Here is a 16,463-nt window from a genome sequence, read left to right as displayed (position 1 = left end):
GGATTTTAGACTCACCCTCTGAATGAAGAGTTTTAGGGAAAAGTGAGCTCAGTACATAGATTTTCTTTCATCAAAATATAAAAATTTACTTAATCATTTCTATGATTTTATTTAATGCCATACATAAATCACCCCCAAAAAAGAACTCAAAATATAATTATGTGAAGGAATTACTTGAGATTTCAAGTCAGTATGTATTATAAAGTCTGTGAGTTATTTTTTTCACATCTCTGACAGAACATGCAAAAGGAGAGTAGGAAAAAATTAGCAAAATGAAACTAAAACTATCATATTGAAACGTTTAAAATCTTTTCTGTATATCCAAGTTTATTTTTCCAAAATAACCACAGCATTTCAAGAATAATAGTTCAAGTCCTTTGAAAAATGTCTGAGAATTTCTGGATCTTGCCTTTATAAATCTTCTGTTTCATATCCCAAGGAGTCAGTTTCATTAAAAACTTTTATTTTCTAACATTTTTTAAAGTCATAATAGCTTAGTAAAATAATTAGTAGTATACACCAAAATACAGTTCCTAAATGTTCTGATGTTCTTCCTGGTAGGAGACTTTTGTAGGTAACCACCCTGTGATCATCCTGTGTGCTTGGAAACAATCTACCTTGATCATAGGCAACAGAAAATATCTGTATCCCTTCCCATCAAATTATTTAACACATATTTATTTATTTCATAAGCTATTGGCCAGGCTTTTCTTGCAGGAGTCCTGAGGCTTCCTCCCTAGAGTCCTCTACTGCATCAGCCTCATAGATAAGGCACAGTGAGCAGCCAACAAAACCTCATAGTGTGATCTTTCTGTGCACAGCAGTGCCACAACAGAAAGCCACTGCTCCAGGGCCATTGCCCTTTATTTCCCTAGGATTACCTGAGCAGTAATGACTACACATAGACTGGGAAAACTGCACATAGACTGGGAAAACTGGGAAAACTGGGCTTTTTCTCTAGATGCAAACCACTCCTCCCTTTGTTCACCATGAGTTCTTCATCTTCATTTGGGTTGATAACTGTAAACACACTGAGTTGAATTAAGTGAGATAATGCATGTAAGGAACTAAGCAGAGTTCTTCACGCATACTAAGAACATGGGAGCTGTTTGCTATGTAAATTCTATCACTACATCTGTAATGCTGCGAGTCAAATGTGGAATGTGATCTGGTCTGAGTTTACTCATTCTAATAGAGCTAGAACTCTAAAGCCAAGATGTTTTATTTTTCTCTCCCCTATCATGCAATTTCCCAAATAATTTCCATGTTTAGCATCATTGTGCCAATATTTTAAGTACCCTGATGACTAGTTTATCATAATTTAAAATTTAAGGTAGTGACAAAATAAAAACAAATGGAAGTTAAAGACTAAATCACATGTGATATTTTGTTTGGGCTAAATATTTGTACCAGTATCAGAGCAGACGGGGCAGCATTCTCCTTCAGGTGTAACTGTTTGGGGGCACATCTGAGGGTGGCACTTGGTCTCATCACAAAGGACTCTTCCATTCGAGCAGAGGCAGGTAGTGCAGGGCTCAGGAGACCACACAGCTTTGTTATACATGATCATCCCATTTGCCAAACAGTGTCCTTTCTTTCCTAGAAGAGAACAGTAACATTTAAATTCCTTGTATGATTACTAGCACTTGTGAATGGAAGTGAGCCCAATGTGATAGACCCACACAAGAATAACATTCTATGTTCTTTCATGCAGAGGATAAAAGTATCTTACAGGTGTAACCCTCTGAAATGCTTTTCACATGCTGTATTCTCAACCCCTCTTACTTAGGCTCTGAGAGTGACCTCCTCATGGTAACCTGAGCCTGAATCGTACTTCCATCCTGCATCTGTCAGGATGGCTAAGTTATACAACAGCAACAAACAACCCCCAAATCTCAGTTATTTCTTGTTCCTGCTATGTGTCCAATGTAGATATTGTCAGGATAAAAAATAGGCTTCATCTCCAAGCAGGCTGCCCTGATGACCAGCACAGCAGTGGGAATGTGAGGTTGCAAATAACACACAAGCTCTAAACATGTCTAATTATATTGACCAAGGCAAATTATACGGCTACATCTAACTTCAGAAGAGAAAAAGCAGTATAGTTCCATCACATGCCAGAGAGCAGAGAGCTGGAACAGCACTAATGATGAATGAGCCCACATTGTACCCTTCCTGATGTGCAGATGGAGAGGTGAAATAAGACTGTATGCTTGTGGTGCTTTTTACGTTGAATTCTCGATGAGACATTGCAACAATCTCTTATTTTTTAGAATAGTTGTGTTATTGAAATACAATTCAAATACCCTTTTAAAGTACACAGTGCAGTGGGTTTTAGTATATTGTTTTCTCTACATAGAGTGTTGTAGATACATGGATATGTGTGTCAACTAAGCAGGCCATTAGACAGTCAATTTGAATATTAGAGGGGATGTTTTCCTTCCAATCCTAGTGTTATTCCTGATAACTCTTTTCCATCTGTTGAGCCACTGTCCCCGCAAATGAGCTCTCACATTTGTCCCCTTCTTTCCCTTACTGCTGTGTCAACCCTGTTCAAGCCCTACCCATCTCTCATTTGGATACTTACAGTAAACTAATCCCACCCATCCAATTTCTCCCCTGGAAAAAAAAAATAGATATAATCAGGAGTTGTCTCCTGATTATAAAAGTACTATAGTGTATCAAAATTCCAACAGCCTTTTTTGCAGAAATGGAAAAGTTAATCCTTAATTTCATAAGGAATTATAAGGGGCCCCAAATAGCCAAAAAAAATCTTGAAAGAAAATAAAATTTTTTGAGGGCTCACACTTCCAGATTTCAAAACTTACCACAAAGCTACAATAATCAGCTTATACCAGTATGGTACTGGCATAAGGATAAACATATAGACCAGTGGAATATTGAGAGTCCAGAAATAAACCCATTACATCTATGGCCAATTGATTTTTGACAAAAGTGCCAAGCCCATTCAATGGGGAAAAAAGTTGTCTCTTCAACAAATGGTGCTGGGACAACTGTATATCCGTATGCAAAAGAATGAAGTTGCCCCCTACCTCATGCCAAATATAAAAATTAACTCAAAATGGATCAAAACCTAAATATAAGATGTAAAATATAATATTCATAAAATAAAGCATGACCTTGGATTTCGCAATGGATTTTTAGATATGATTCCAAAAGCACAAGCAACAAAAGAAAAAACAGATGAATTGGACTGTATCAAAATTTAAAATTTGGTCCATTGGAGAACATTGTCAAGAAAGTCGAAGGACAATGTACACAATGAGAGAAAATATTTGCAAATCATATCTGATAAGGGTCTAATATCTTGAATATACATGAAGAACTCTTATAACTCAACAACAGAAAGCCAGCCCAATTAAAATATGGACAAAGGACTTGAATAGACATTTCTCCAAAGAAGATATACAATGAACAATAAGCACATAAAGAGATGCTGAGAGTCATTAGGGAAATACAAATTAAACCACAATGTGATAACCACTTCACATCCACAAGAATGGCTATATTTTTTAAATGGAAAATAATGGCAAGGATGTGGAGAAATTGGAGTCTTTGTATATTGCCGGTGGGTATATAAAATGATATAGCTTCTCTGGGGAACATTTGGCAATTTCTCAATAAATTAAACATATAATTACCACATGACCCAGCTCCTAGGTACCTGATATTCCACTTCTAGGTATATACCCAAGGGAACTGAAAACGAGAATTCAGATAGAAACTTGTACACAAATGTTCGTAGCTGTGCTATTCACAGTAGCCAAAAGGTGGAAACAACGCAATTATCCATCAATGGATGAAAGGATAAACAAAACATGGTATTTCTCTGCAATGAGATATAATTCAGCATAAAAAAAGAATGAAGTACTGATACACTGTACAACATGAGTGAACCTTGAAAACATTATGCCAAGTAAAAGAAGTCAGACACCAAAGGCCACATATTATAGGACTCCTTTTATATTGAATATTCAGAATAGGCAAATTCATAGAGACAGAAAGATCAGTGGTTGCCAGGGATTGCGGGGAGGAGAAAATGGGGAGTAAGTGCTTAATATATATGTAGTTCCCTTTTAGGGTGAAGAAAGTGTTCAGGAACAAGATAATGGTGACGGTTGCACAACATTGTGAATATACTTAATGCCACTGAATTGTACACTTTTAAATGGTTAAATGATAAGTTTTATGTCATGTGTATTTTACCACAATTTTTTTTTCTTTTTTTTTTGCGGTACGCGGGCCTCTCACTGTTGCGGCCTCTCCCGTTGGCAGAGCACAGGCTCCGGATGCGCAGGCTCAGCGGCCATGGCTCACGGGCCTAGCCGCTCCACAGCATGTGGGATCTTCCCGGACCGGGGCACGAACCCGTGTCCCCTGCATCAGCAGGCGGACTCCCAACCACTGTGCCACCAGGGAAACCCACAGTTTTTTTAAATTGTACTGTAAGACCACTGGAAAACATTTTAGGACAATTTAGAAATCTTTCGTATACATCTTCTATACCTTTTAATGCACATCACCCTATGCTGCATATTTTTTAAAACAGATTTGAGATCACATTATGCATACTACTTTTCAACCTTTTTATTTTCTATTATTATAGCTTGGATATCTTTCCACTTAATTAGGGAAATTGACCTCATCGTTCTTTAAGAGTTATGGGTACCCTATAATCATCATTTTAAATTCCCTGCCTCCAGGCTCTTTCTTCTCTCAATCATGTTGTAAATGTGACCTAAATTGTCTCTTTTCATGGTAATTGTATGTTATTTCTGTTAACTTCGTGGAAATAACATCATTTAGAAGCATTTGGTTTTCTTGAGACAATGTATGAAGTATTGGTCACAGAACATTATGTGGTGATACATTCTTTTGAAAGTTTTATGTAATGGTACCATATGTATAATATAATTACTTTTTCCTTCCAAACCTGGAAAAATGTGGACCAACTAAATATTAGTGTTTAAAAATGCCTAGTTGAAATCTTCGGAAGAATTTCCAATCTTTTCAAACTTTAAAAATTCAGTAGTTTGGTCTATATAAAATAAATTCAGTGGCTTAACTTCATGTTTGGTTGAAAATATTTAATAGCCGTGAGTTCATAGACTCATCTGAATCATTTATTTCTATATCCTAGATGATCTATCATGATAAATGAAAAAGCAGTTTTGACATGTATATTACTATATTATGATTACAACTATTTTAAATACATGGCATAGTAAACAGACTAGAAATAATAAACGAAAATAGTAACTATGATTTTATAAATGTAGTTATAGGATAAGTAATATTTTTTCTGTTTTACAATAATTTGTATTATAAGTATATTCTGTGAATGGTTTTTTAAATTATTTCAAAATTTATCTTTGTAGATTAAACCAAAAGATAATATAATAACTTGAATTTTTAAAAAATTTTCTTTTTGGAGTTTCTCTCTCTTCCTCTCTCCTACTGTTTTCTTACCTGGTAACACATTATAGCTTGCTTCTACTCCGGGAAATCTTAAAAAGGATTCAAACTTTTCCTCCGTACTATAATCCAAGTTAACCATGGGAAGTGTTGCTGCTGGTGTAACCATCCTCATTTGCTGAATTCCAAGCTGTCTACTGGATCTGTGGATGGGCGAGGAACTTTTTCTCTGTCTTCTATAATACATCTTCCTTCTTTCCTTCCTAGAAGTTTCTTCATTTTGTCCAAAGTCAGTTTGAATAACGAGAAGCAGAAGAAAACAATACAAGCTTGAAAACTTCATGCTTGCTTTTTCACTATTTGATGCCTAGGATGAGAATGAAACAGAATTTCAGAGTTAGTGACTAAATTTTTACCTCTGAAAATTGGCCTATAATTGCCTATATCCCTCAGCAGCAAGCCTGTGAGATATAACACATATAATATATGGGCTCTATGCTATAGTATTACTGCCAAGTCAGAATTTAGAATTTTTCTGTCAGAATCAAATAATTTTTAGTACTTTATTGCTAGACCAGACATGAGCAAACTTTTTCTATAAAGAACCATATAGTAAACATTTTAGGTTTTACAGGCCATGCAGTCTTTGTCATAACTACTCCACTCGACCCTTGTAACATGAAGGTAGACAATATGTACAGTTTGTGTATGTGATATGTACACAGTTTGTGTACGTGATATGTGCACAGTTTGTGTACATTATATGTGTACAATTGTGTACACAAATTCCAAAACAGGCAGTGGGTCAGACTTACCCCCCAGGCCATAGTGTGCCGACCCCTCTCTGAACCACTGTGTTGTAGGTTTTCAGAGGTTACTCAGGAGGTTTCTCTCCACCTCTCTGCCAAGTCATTCTGTGACTAACATCATCCACAATTCATTTTCCCAGCTCTTATATTTTATTATTTTATTCTCTACTGTTCTAATTTTCTTTGTTGGGGGGAAAGAGCATAATTGCACCAAATAAAAATAACAGCAAACAGCAAACTACTATCAGTTATAAAGAGGTAAGAGGGACAAAGAGTAACTTTTAATCAGCTGGTCTCAAGAGGAGTACAGGGCCCTGCACATGGTGAAGCTGAAAAACATATTTGAGAAATGAATACTTTTTCAAACCTTGAACATGGATTAGCACAGAACAGAAATCCCTGAGAGGGGGAAAATCCAAGTTGAGCTCCTGCTCACTGCCTGGAGGGAGTTCCTTCCGAGGCTGAAGACCAGGGTGAGGACCCAGGCAGAGCCCAACAATCTCCCTGAGTTGAAAAAAGAAACCGAAAAACCTGGGGTCCTGGGGATGCCAGAGAGGCAAGAGTTTGCAGAGCAGAGCACAGGGAGGTGAGAGCTACCCTGAAAAAGACTTCCAAAGATATCAAGTCTTCAACCGAGTATGATTAGCACATTTGTATGAGAAAACTACTCAACACTTGAGAAAGAACTACCATGAAGGACAAAAAGAAAACATCCTTTAGGCTAGAAAAGGCTGGGCAGACTCTGTGTGTCCACCAGTCATAGTGGAGAACCTGTACTGCAAAGGGCATCAGACAGAGTGCTCAGAAGGGCATCGGCACATCAGAGAAAACAATTTACCCTAGACTAACGGCTGATCTGATCCCATTTACAGCACTGAATAGCAAGCCTCCAGAAAGGATCAAACTGTGTGCAACAACTTAACTATGTCCCAGAGCACCCAACAAGTACTGGGAAATCCAGCAAAAATTTACCAGGCACACAAAGAAACAGGAATTGTTGACCCATGATGAGGAAAATCAATCTATTGAAACCCATCCATAGCACAGCTGACATAATTATTAAGTAGGTCATTAAAAGTTATTAAAACCATAATCTGCGTGTTCAAGAACGTAGAGGAAAGATATTTAAAGAAATCCAAATTGAACTTTTAAAGATGTAAACTACAATGTGAGAGAGGAAAAACTATACTGCAAGGGATGAATAGCACATTAGACACTGCAGGAAAAAATTAGTAAACTTGTAAACATAGTCACAGAAATTATCCAAAATGAAACACACACACACACATGACCAGTAAAAAACATGAACAGAGCATCTTCAAACTATGGGACAACTTCAAGAAGATCAATTTATGTCCAGTTCCAGTCCCTGAAGGACTAGGGAGGCACAAAAATATTTGAAGAAATAAAGACTGGTCATTTTCCAAATTTGATGAAAACTATAAACCCACATATCCAAGATCAATAAACCCCCAAAATAAGAAATATGAAGAAAATTATGTCAAATATTCATCATAATCAAATTGCTTTAAAACCAGTAATAAGGGGAACATCTTAAAAGTGACCAGAGAAAAAGACACAAAGTTAAGAATAGAATAAAAGACTTCTCATTCAAAACAGTACAAGCCGGAAGACAGTGGAACAATGACTTTCAGATACTGAAAAAAATCAACTTATATACTCAGTGATAATGTCTTTCAGAAACACAGGCAACATAAAGACTTTTTCAGACATAGAGAAGCTGAAGGAATTAATCACCAGCAGAATTGCACTGTAAGAAATGCTAAAGTAGAAGGAAAATTATATCAGATAGAATTATGGATCTACACAAAGGAATGAATATCACAGGAAATGGCATATATGTAGATAAATGCTCTTTTTTATTTTTAAATCTCTTTAAAAGATGCTAGTTTAATACAGTCATCTGTTTAACAGTTGTGGTGATTAATATAATAATACTGTATTTTGGGGTTTCTACCTTAAGTGAAAGTAAAATGTATGACAACAGAAGCAGAAAGGAGGAAAGAGGAAGTGTGAATATACTGTTATGTTCTAATACTATAAGCAAAGTGGAATATCAACTGAAGATAATTGTAATAAGTTAAAGATGCATACTATAAGCCCTAAGGTAATCACCAAAAAAACAAGAGTTATAGCTAATAAACCAATAAAGGTGATAACGTGGAGTAATAGAAATAATCCAAAACATATTACATGTAAATCATATTAAATGTGAATTTATTAATTGCCACAGAGACTGTCCACATTGAATTTTTAAAAATTAAGACCCAACTCTAGGGACTTCCCTGGTGGTCCAGTGGTTAAGACTCCATGCTCCCAATGCAGGGGGCCTGGGTTCAATCCCTGGCCAGGGAACTAGATCCCACATGCATACCACAACTAAGAGTTCACATGCCACAACTAAGGAGACTGCAGCCTCAACTAAGACCCACCACAACAAAATAAAATAAAATAAAACAAAATAAAATAAAATCCCAACTCTATGCTGCCTATAAGAAACTCATGCTAAATAAAGATACAAATGGATTAAAATTAAAAGGATGGAAAAATATATACTTTGGTAACACTAATCAAAAGAAAAGTGGGGGCTTCCCTGGTGGCACAGTGCTCAAGAATCCGCCTGCCAATGCAGGGGACACAGGTTCAAGCCCTGGTCCGGGAAGAGCCCACATGCCGTGGAGCAACTAAGCCGGTGCGCCACAACTAAGCCTGCACTCTAGAGCCTGCGAGCCACAACTACTGAGCCCATGTGCCACAACTACTGAAACCCACATGCCTAGAGCCCGTGCTCCACAAAAGAGAAGCCACCGCAGTGAGAAGCCTGTACACTGCAATGAACAGTAGCCCCCGTTCGACTCAACTAGAGAAAGCCCACGCGCAGCAATGAAGACCCAATGCAGCCAAAAAAATAAATAAATAAAATAAAGTTTTAAGAAAAGACATATTTAACTCAATAAAAAAAGTGGATGGCTATGTTAATATAAGATGAAGAAGAATAAAGAGAGCCATTATGTAATGATAAAAGGATCTATTCATGAAGATGTAACAATTCTAAGCCTTTATACACTGAACAGTACAGATTCAAATTACATGAAGAAAAAAACTGGTATAGCTGCAAGAACTAGACAAATCCACAGTTATCATCCAGAATTTCTACTTTCTTCTCCCAAATCTGGATTTTTAAAATAGTAGATCACAAGCTAAAACAACAAGATAGCACTGTACCCTGTTAGAATGGCCAAAATCAAAAACACTGACAAATTGTGAGGTAAGGGTGTGTAGCAACAGGAACTCTCATTTATTGCTGGTGGGAATACAAAACCATACAGCCACTCTGTAAGACAGTTTGGCAATTTCTTACAAAACTAAACATACTCTTACCCTGCAATCCAGCAGTCATGCTTCTTAATATTTACCCACATGAGCTGAAAACTTATATCCACACCAAAACCTGCACATGGATGTTTACAGCAGCTATATTCATAACTGCCAAAGGTTGGGAACAACCAAGACATCCTTAAGTAGGTGAATGGATAAATAAACTGTGTTACATCCAAACAGTGGAGTATTATTCAGCACTAAAAAGAAAAGCTCTCAAACCATGAAAAGACATGAAAGAATCTTAAATGCTTATTACTAAGTGGAAGAAGCCAATCTGAAAAGGCTAGTACAGTGTGACTGCAACTACATGGCATTCTGGAAAAGACAAAACTGTGGAGACAGTACAGACATACTTCGTTTTATTGCACTTTATCATGCTTCACAGATACTGCATTTTTTAACAAATTGAAGGTTTGAGGCAACCCTGCATCAAGCAAGTTTATTGGCACCTTTTTTCCAACAACATTTGCTCACTTCATGCTGTCACATTTTGGTAATTCTCACAATATTTTAAACTTTTTCATTATTACCAAATTACTATATTTGTTATGGTGATCTGTGATCAGTGATCTTTGATGTTACTGTTGCAAAAAGATTATTATGCTCTGAAGGCTCAGATGATGGCTAGCATTTTTTTAGCAATAAAGTATTTTTTAATTAAGACAGGAACATTGATTATCTTTTTAGACATAATGCTATTGCACATTAAATAGAATACAGTATACTGTAAACATAACTTTTATATGCACTGGGAAACCAAAAAAAATTGTGTGATTCCCTGTGTTGCAGTATTAGCTTTATTGTGGTTGTCTGTAACCATACACACAACATCTCTGTGGTATGCTTATATGCTTATTTAGTCAGAGTTGCATGTTCATTGATTTATGATCCTACTTTCAGTTTGTGTTTTCATTGTGGCCAGGTGATGCTTTTGCTTCCTAGCAATCTATATCATTTATAATGGTGCTTCACTGTATAGAACTCAGATTTTGAATGAATCTTTGAAGTCATCTGCTTTTCCAGTAATGGGAAGTTCTTTATCTTCCATGTTCAGACAGCTCTGTCAGAAAAGTCTTCCTTAGATTGAGCTACAATTTGTTGTTCATATCATGGCCCATAAGAGATTTACAGATAAGCCATGTTCACACAGTTTTCTTTCTCCTGAGTTCTTAATCTTTTTTTATCAATGCTTTTTAAGATGTGTTTAAGTTTCTAAAACTAGTACATAATTTTTAAAAACTCAAAATGATACACAGGCATAAAAAACAAGTTGCCTTAACGATAATTCATAGTTTAGTACAACGGTAGACCTACTTTTTCTTCAGGGTCCAGAGAGTAAATATTTTTAGCTTTGCAGGACAACAGTCTCTGTTAAAACTATTCAACTTTGTTATTGTAGCCAAAAATAACCATAGACAAGTAAATGGATGGCCACAACTGTATTCTGATGGCACTTTGAAAAACAGAATTTGGCCTATGGGCCATAGTTTCCCATCCCCTAGTTTAAGGGTATCTTTCATGATACCTTCTAAACATATATGAACATATATATTTAAACATAAATGGAATTGTTCGATATACTGCAATCTGTTTTCTTTCCATTCAGTAATAAAGTGTGGTCATATGGACATATATGTCAATGTATGTAAATCTATCTGGTCTGTGCACTCTATTTTCATTCCATAAGTTATGTAACAAACAATTTGGTGATGGATATTTAATTTTTTCCACTTTTCCTCTGTTGTAAACACTCCTGTGGAAATTCCCTTTTGGTCCAGTTGTTAGGACTCTGAGCATTCACTGCCAAGGGCACGAGTTCAATCTGTAGTCAGTGAACTAGGATCCCACAAGCTGCATGGCGTGGCCAAAAAATGAAACAAAACAAAACACTCTTGTGCATATATCTTCTGGAAATATTTTTATGTTCTTTTTTCTTTTTTTTTTAAACTGAAGAATAGTTGATTTACAATGTTGTGCCCATCTCTGCTGTACAGCAGTGTGACTCAATTATAAACATATATACATTCTTTTTTTATATTCTTTTCCATTATGGTTTATCACAAGATATTGAGTATAGTTCCCTGTGCTATACATTAGGGCCTTGTTGTTTATCCATTCTAAATATAATAGTTTGCATCTACCAAGCCCAAACTCCCAGCCCATCCCTCTCCCTCCCCTCCTCCCCTCCTCCCCCTTGGCAACCACAAGTCTGTTCTCTATGTAAAAATATGGAATGCTTCACAAATTTGCATGTCATCCTTGTTCAGGGGCCATGCTAATCTTCTCTGTATTGTTCCAATTTTAGTATATGTGCTGCCAAAGTGAGCACTTTTATGTTCTTAATTGTAATTTTTAATTTATAAATAATGTAATAATAGATTTTCTGTTGTTTTTAACTATATTGTCTCTTGGGTTTATTTTTGGATGAAATTTAATATAAGTCACTTTGGTCATATTTATTAATATATTTTGAGGCCATGGTATAGGTATATACACATTTAGAATTGTTATATATTTCTGGTGCTTTTATCATTAGGTACTTTCTGTATCTCTAGTAGTGTGTTTTGTCATAAGATCTACTTTGTCTAATTAATGTAGCTGCTTTCTTTTTATTAATGTCTACTTAATATATTTTTTGCATCATTTTACTTTCAGCCTTTCATATTTTCAATATATTTTCTATTAGCGTATCATTTTTAGTTCAATATGACAATTTTTATCTTCTAATCGGAATAGAAAGTCTATTTTTATTTACTGTAACACTTGATATGTTTGAATTTAAATATATTTTCTGAATATTTGCATTCTATTTGTCCTGCCTGTTCTTTGTGTGTTTTTTTTTCCATTCTTGCTTGCTTTCTTTTTAATTGATTGTTTAGTTTTTATTATTCCATTAGTAATTGTATACTTTTCACTATAAAGTTCTTTGTGGAGATTACCGCATACATCCTTAACTTATCAAGTCTAATATAAATTAGTACCTTTACCTCTTTCTGGACTTTAACTTTACTTACCTCATCCTAGAACATATACTACTTTTGTCGTATATTTTAATTCTTTATATTTGTTAAACCCTCAAAAGATTATTATTATTTTATGCTGAAAGTTCATTTAGATCAGGCTCTCTCAACCTTAGCACTATTAACATTTGGGTTGGATAATTCCTTTGTTGTGGTGGGGGGCTGGCCTTTGTATATTTAGTAGCATCCCTGGCTCCTACCCAGTAGATACCTCCTCTCAGTTATAACAACCAAAAATGTCTTCATATATTACCAGATGTGTCTTGGGGGTGGAAGGATTCAGCCTGCCTCCAATTAAGAACCACTGATTTAGATCTTCCTAAACATTTATCCTTTTTCTTTCTTCTTATTTCTTTCTGTATCTCCAGTCTTCTATCAGGATTATTTTCTTCCTAAAAAATACCTTTTAGTAATTGCCTTAGTGCAGGACTGCTGATGACCAGTTCTTTTGTTTGTTGGTCATATGAAAATGTTTATATCTTATGTTCATTCTGAAAGGATGTATTTGCTAAATATGGAATTCTAGATTGACAAGTGTTTTCTTTCAGCATTTGGAAGATTTCATTCCAATATCTTCTTGTTTCCATATTTTGTGTTGAGTAGTCATCTGTCAATCTAATTATTTCTCCTTTAAAAGTAACTTTTTTTGTTGCTTTTAAGATATTCTCTTTGGCTTTGGTTTTCAGCTGTTTTACTCTGTTGTACATAGATATGATTTACTTGGTTTTATCCTATATAGGATTCATAGCACTTCCTGAATCTGTGGACTGATATTTATCAAATTTGGAAATTTCTTAGCCCTTACGTCTTCAAATAATACTCTCCTACTTCTCTCTCCTCTTTCTTTTCAAAACTACAGTGACACGTATGATAGCCTTCTCATTATGTCTTTAATGTCACTTTCCCTCTCTTGTATTTTTTATCCTTCTCTCACCCTGTGATTGATTCTGGTTATTCCACTAACCTCCCTTCCATTCACTAATTATCTGTTCAGCTATGGTTTATCTGCTATTAAATCCATCCATTGACTTCTATTTTTCTATTATTGTGTTTTTTTAGTTTTTCGGCTTTTCAGTGGGTTCTTATTGTTTCTGTTTCTCTACTGAAATTTTCAATCTTGTTTTTCACGTTTTGAACTTATTAATCACATTTATTTAAGTCTGAGTCTGAAAACTCCATTTCAGGACATTCTATATGTCTATTTCTATTGTCTGTTATTTCTTTCTAGGTTTTTAACCATTTTCTTCTGTTTCTTCCTATGCCTGATGGCATTTGATTGCCAAGCATTGTATATGAAAAATTGTGAATATACTTTGAAGCCTACAATGATATATTTATTATTTATCCTAAAAGGATTTACATTCAGACATGAGGTTAAGGGCACTAACAATCATAAATTGAATGATTTGAAGCTGAGTTTCACTATAACTAATTAATAATTATACTTTAAGTCCCAAACCAAAACCTGGTGATTTCATCTGCATCACTTTTGCCTGCCACCCCTGCTGCTTGATTGGCCCCATTCCTTGAGTTTTGTTTCTGTCTTGACTTGAGAGGCTGTTTTAAAGCTATACTAAGCTTCTCAGTCACCTCTTTTGGTTCCACAGATGCCTCCAGAAGAAAAGCTGTTCCAGACCTCTTAGGATTCCAGTCCTATCCCAAATATTGGCCCTGTTATTTTTTCCTATTTTTTTCTAATTATTCTCAGTAGGCTGAATGGTCTGAATTGCATAGTCTGCCATTATAAGAAGCATGAGTTCCCTCAGATTAGTTTTATTTCCCTGAAATATATCATTTTTCTTTTAGAGAATGTTTTGGGTTGTAAAAGTTTTGAATTCGTATATGTCAGAAAATATCATTTTGTTTAGTTGGAAATAGAATTATGATTTTAGAATAATTTTCCTTCAATACTTCATAGGTATTGTTCCATTTGTTTCTTATATCTGTTACTGATGAAAAGTTTAAATTGAATCTGATTCTCATCTCTTTGTAATAAGTCTTTTTTCCTCTCTCTGTAGAAGTTTTTTTTTCAGATTTTGAACTCATTTTTAATATTCAGAAGTTCTACTATAATGTACGGGTTTTGTTTTTTTCCTTATTGTATCCTTCTTAGGATCTTTTACTCTAATGACTTCTTTCTTTTCCACACAAGCTCTTTTTACACAGTTCTCTCCCATACCTATTCAAGGCTATGGTTTTTCTCTTTAAATTCATTCCCATCTTCTCTCTGTATTTGAAGGATTCCTCACAGTTTCTGTCTCACCAGAAGCTCCCCTTCTTATTTCCTACTGCAGCTATATATCCATGTGTGTATTTGTTTGTAATATATCTTCTCTTATGTCTAGGTATTTGGTAAGAGGAAAAGAGTGATATCTGCTTAGTTTGCCCTCTTGAATCTCAGTTCTTTTTATAACTTCATCTGCCAGAATTATCCTCCTGTAGTCAGGATGTACTTGGATCATATGCTGACTTGTCACCATTTTCCCTTGGCTCAACAAATAGCAGCCTCTAAGTTATTTTCATGTCAACTAACCTCAGCATGCAATCTCTTTTTCAGTATATAGGTACTTTAATTACTGCAGTAATTTCAAACCCTTTACTGTAGGTCACTGAAATGAAACTATATTAGAACAACTTTTCATAATCTATATTAGTTTTAGAAAAACTAACATGCAAAATATAAGGGAGGAGCAAATCCCCTAGCTGATTGGTGGCTAAAATTGTCAAAGCCCATTCAGAGAGCAAGGTAATATGTTGGGAAGAAATAGCAACAGCAGCAGGGGAAAGCAATATGAAAAGTTGCACTGTGAGACAGGGTAGAAGTAGAATTTGCTGAGTGGCGGGGGAAGTGAGCTCTGACAGAGAGCATACATAAAATGTGCTCTACATAAAATGTGCTCTACATAAAATCTGTACATGGAGATTTTCTTGCTTTGACAGTCATATATGTGACTCTCCATCCTGTGGTAGGTGAGAGTTATGAGGAGTCAGGCCCTGGATCTAAGGGCTCTGGAGATAAACTTCCATGAGTGTCTCAGGCATCGTGTTGTCCCTGAGCCTCTTACTTAGCAGAGCATTGCCCAAGCTCACCCTTCTCCCATTATCCCCATCCCTCTTTGTCTTCCACCCCCCTCCCAAACTGGCTCACTTTTACTTATCCAGAAATCTAAATAGATATGTACAAAAATAAATTTACAGAGCTATCTTAATTTTAAGAAAATCAGAATCTAAATAGTCTAATTGAAATGTTTAAATAATGTTTATGAAATGGCCTCTCAATACTAATTTTATCATTGATGCCTCGGCCTTTGTTATTTTCAGTGATTTATAGAATTTCACATTTATTTAATATTTATTCCAAAAACAACTTTATAATTGAGTGAATATGTTTCTAGAGGTAAACTTTTATGACACAATAGGTCTAATCACTGTAGGTATTATTTTGATCAAGTAAAATTTTCTTTCATTTTAGCATTTATTGTGTTTATCCCAACATTAAATATCATCTGTAAATCTTGGTTAACTTATTATTTTTTTCCATTAAAATTCTTCGTCATCTGTCTTAAGTAAGCTTTAAAAGGGTTTAAATTAAATTTTAAACTTCTACACAAAGCCATGAGATGCCTATTATCCCTTTTAACTTCACTCTATAGGCTTATAATGAAAAACATTTTTAATTAATCCTTTATGCTCTTTTAGGACTTAAAAATAGAAAAGAATGAAATTTTCAAACCAACTTATACTTCTATTGAGCATGTAATTCTATTTAAACATATAAAAATATATTGAATCCTAA

The 16,463-nt window shown here is 35.1% G+C and overlaps 2 protein-coding genes across 6 annotated transcripts in view; one reads left to right on the top strand and one right to left on the bottom strand.

Annotated features, from left to right (window-relative positions):
- Positions 1-16,463, top strand: part of CENPP (centromere protein P) — a gene marked incomplete at its 5' end in the record, with an annotated part of 225,545 nt that overhangs the window by 161,088 nt on the left and 47,994 nt on the right. The gene's annotated exons all lie outside the window — the stretch shown is intronic.
- The window catches only part of ECM2 (extracellular matrix protein 2), a 36,647-nt gene that overhangs the window by 19,822 nt on the left and 362 nt on the right, over positions 1-16,463 (bottom strand). For all 4 annotated transcript variants that reach the window (XM_082655936.1, XM_082655935.1, XM_082655933.1 and 1 more), the window contains exons 2-3: positions 5,491-5,803; positions 1,411-1,599 (exon numbers count right to left, since the gene is read on the bottom strand). In XM_082655936.1, the coding sequence (XP_082512062.1) occupies positions 1,411-1,599; positions 5,491-5,779 (478 nt within the window). In that variant the 5' untranslated portion in view covers positions 5,780-5,803. The remainder of the gene's footprint in view (positions 1-1,410; positions 1,600-5,490; positions 5,804-16,463) is intronic.

The sequence above is a fragment of the Grampus griseus genome (genome assembly GCF_964374135.1).
Source record: "Grampus griseus genome assembly, chromosome: 6".
In the NCBI taxonomy this organism is placed as follows: Eukaryota; Metazoa; Chordata; class Mammalia; order Artiodactyla; family Delphinidae; genus Grampus; species Grampus griseus.
Note: the sequence above shows the minus strand (reverse complement) of the source record. Positions and strands in the feature narration are given on the sequence as shown.